At 37.7% G+C, this 1641-nt stretch overlaps 1 protein-coding gene across 1 annotated transcript; it reads left to right on the forward strand.

Annotated features, from left to right (window-relative positions):
- Positions 1–39: 39 nt before the first annotated feature.
- LOC110035207 lies at positions 40–1567 on the forward strand (the record flags this gene model as incomplete). The annotated part of the gene is given in 5 exon segments (XM_020739441.1): positions 40–639; positions 642–898; positions 1000–1048; positions 1140–1179; positions 1296–1567. Coding segments are annotated over 5 exon segments (1095 nt in total), but the record flags the coding sequence as incomplete, so codon positions are not given.
- Positions 1568–1641: the final 74 nt, after the last annotated feature.

The following is a 1641-nucleotide window of genomic DNA, read 5'->3' on the forward strand; positions in this document are numbered from 1 at the left end:
CAAAATCCTAATTTTTATTTTATTTGGTATTATTAGCTGAATGATGAAGCTGCAAGCCTAGATTGGTCAAAGTCAAGAAGTCGCACTTTAAGTGGCCACAAGGTTTCCAATTATTATAAGGATGACGTAGATCACCTTTTGGAGGCTGCTGATGTAGGCCACAAGCTTGGAGGATCTAATTCATTTTCTACTGCACGCACATCCTCTGTAGCAGCTGCTTTCCGTCGCTATATGAGTTCGAGTATGGGTACCTCGTCGGAGTTTCAAGCGGGGAATGAATCTGTACAGGTGGATGCTGTTAATGATTCTTTTGACAATGAACGTGCTGACGAAAAACATAAACATGTTAGAGATGACGAAAGTTCTGAGCCTGATCTAATGCATGCTGGTATCATACATGAAAGTTTGGCGCCCTCCTTAGAAATTACCATGATAGATGAGGATGATGGTGATGCTCCAGATGGTTCCATGGATTCTTCCATTGATGAATCTTATTCTGATAAAACACTAAGTGGCAGGCACAAGAAATTCCTTCCAGCACGTGAAACAAATGATTCAGCACTTACTCAAACTCAAATCGGTGATCTGATGAAGAATGAAACAGAACCAGATGCTTATGATGCTGCTAAACAAACTAGCGAATGGATTTCATTTCTGGAATAAGAAGTGAAGAACCTGATCCTGATAACGAAGCTGAAGGGGTTTCACACGAAAGTGTGCGTGAAGTGAAACGAGGGTTGATCAGTTCCTTGGATGCAGACAATTTAGAATTGCAAAGAATTGAAGAGCCTGTGGCTGCCATCTGTGCTCGGATTCAAGAATCCATCAAGTTACTGAGATCTGAATTAACTCCTCATGCTGCTGCCTCGGTTCTTCAGACACTCTCAAAGATCATCAGGTTTTCTTATGATGCTAATAACATCAATTTGATTCTTATGTCTATTTACGTTCTTTATGGCTTAGTTTTATGCTTCCAAACATTGTGTAATTTCACTGCAGGAATATCATAGACCACCCAGGTGAACAAAAATTCAGAAGAATAAGAAAAGTACACTTTCTTTTCCTTTTTTTTGGAAATTTTTTTATTTATTATGTATAGAGGCCACTCAACCGTCTGTATTTTATTGATAATCTTGCAGGATAATGCACATTTTCAGAGGAATGTGGCAAATTATAAAGGTCATATATCCTCACATTATGTCCATTATGTACCTTCTATGCGCGGATAACATAATTATTAAATTTTTTGTAGCATATTTGATGTTATAAGCTGATGATCTTCTGCTTACGAACAGCTGCAATGGAGGTTCTCAATACGGTGGGCTTCATGGAAGATGTTGTAGTAGATGCGGTTGGTGTTGCTGAAGCTTATTTGGTGCTCAAAAGGAACGATCCTGGATTGCTTTGGCTTGCTAAATCTTCTCTCGAGGTGTTCATTTCCTGATTCCACCGTTTCATTCATTTATTTGTATACTTAAATGTGTGTATTTATATACAAATCAAAACATAATTATAGAAATAAACAGAAAGCTTTACAGAAATTGCCGGTGAAGTTCTTGTAAACAGCTTTTTATCTTTTGTATGTTTATTGAAATGTGAATTCAGATCCTGTTGTACATGCATTTGTATGTAGTATTCCAG

The sequence above is a fragment of the Phalaenopsis equestris genome, unplaced genomic scaffold (genome assembly GCF_001263595.1).
Source record: "Phalaenopsis equestris unplaced genomic scaffold, ASM126359v1 Scaffold196748, whole genome shotgun sequence".
NCBI lineage: Eukaryota > Viridiplantae > Streptophyta > Magnoliopsida > Asparagales > Orchidaceae > Phalaenopsis > Phalaenopsis equestris.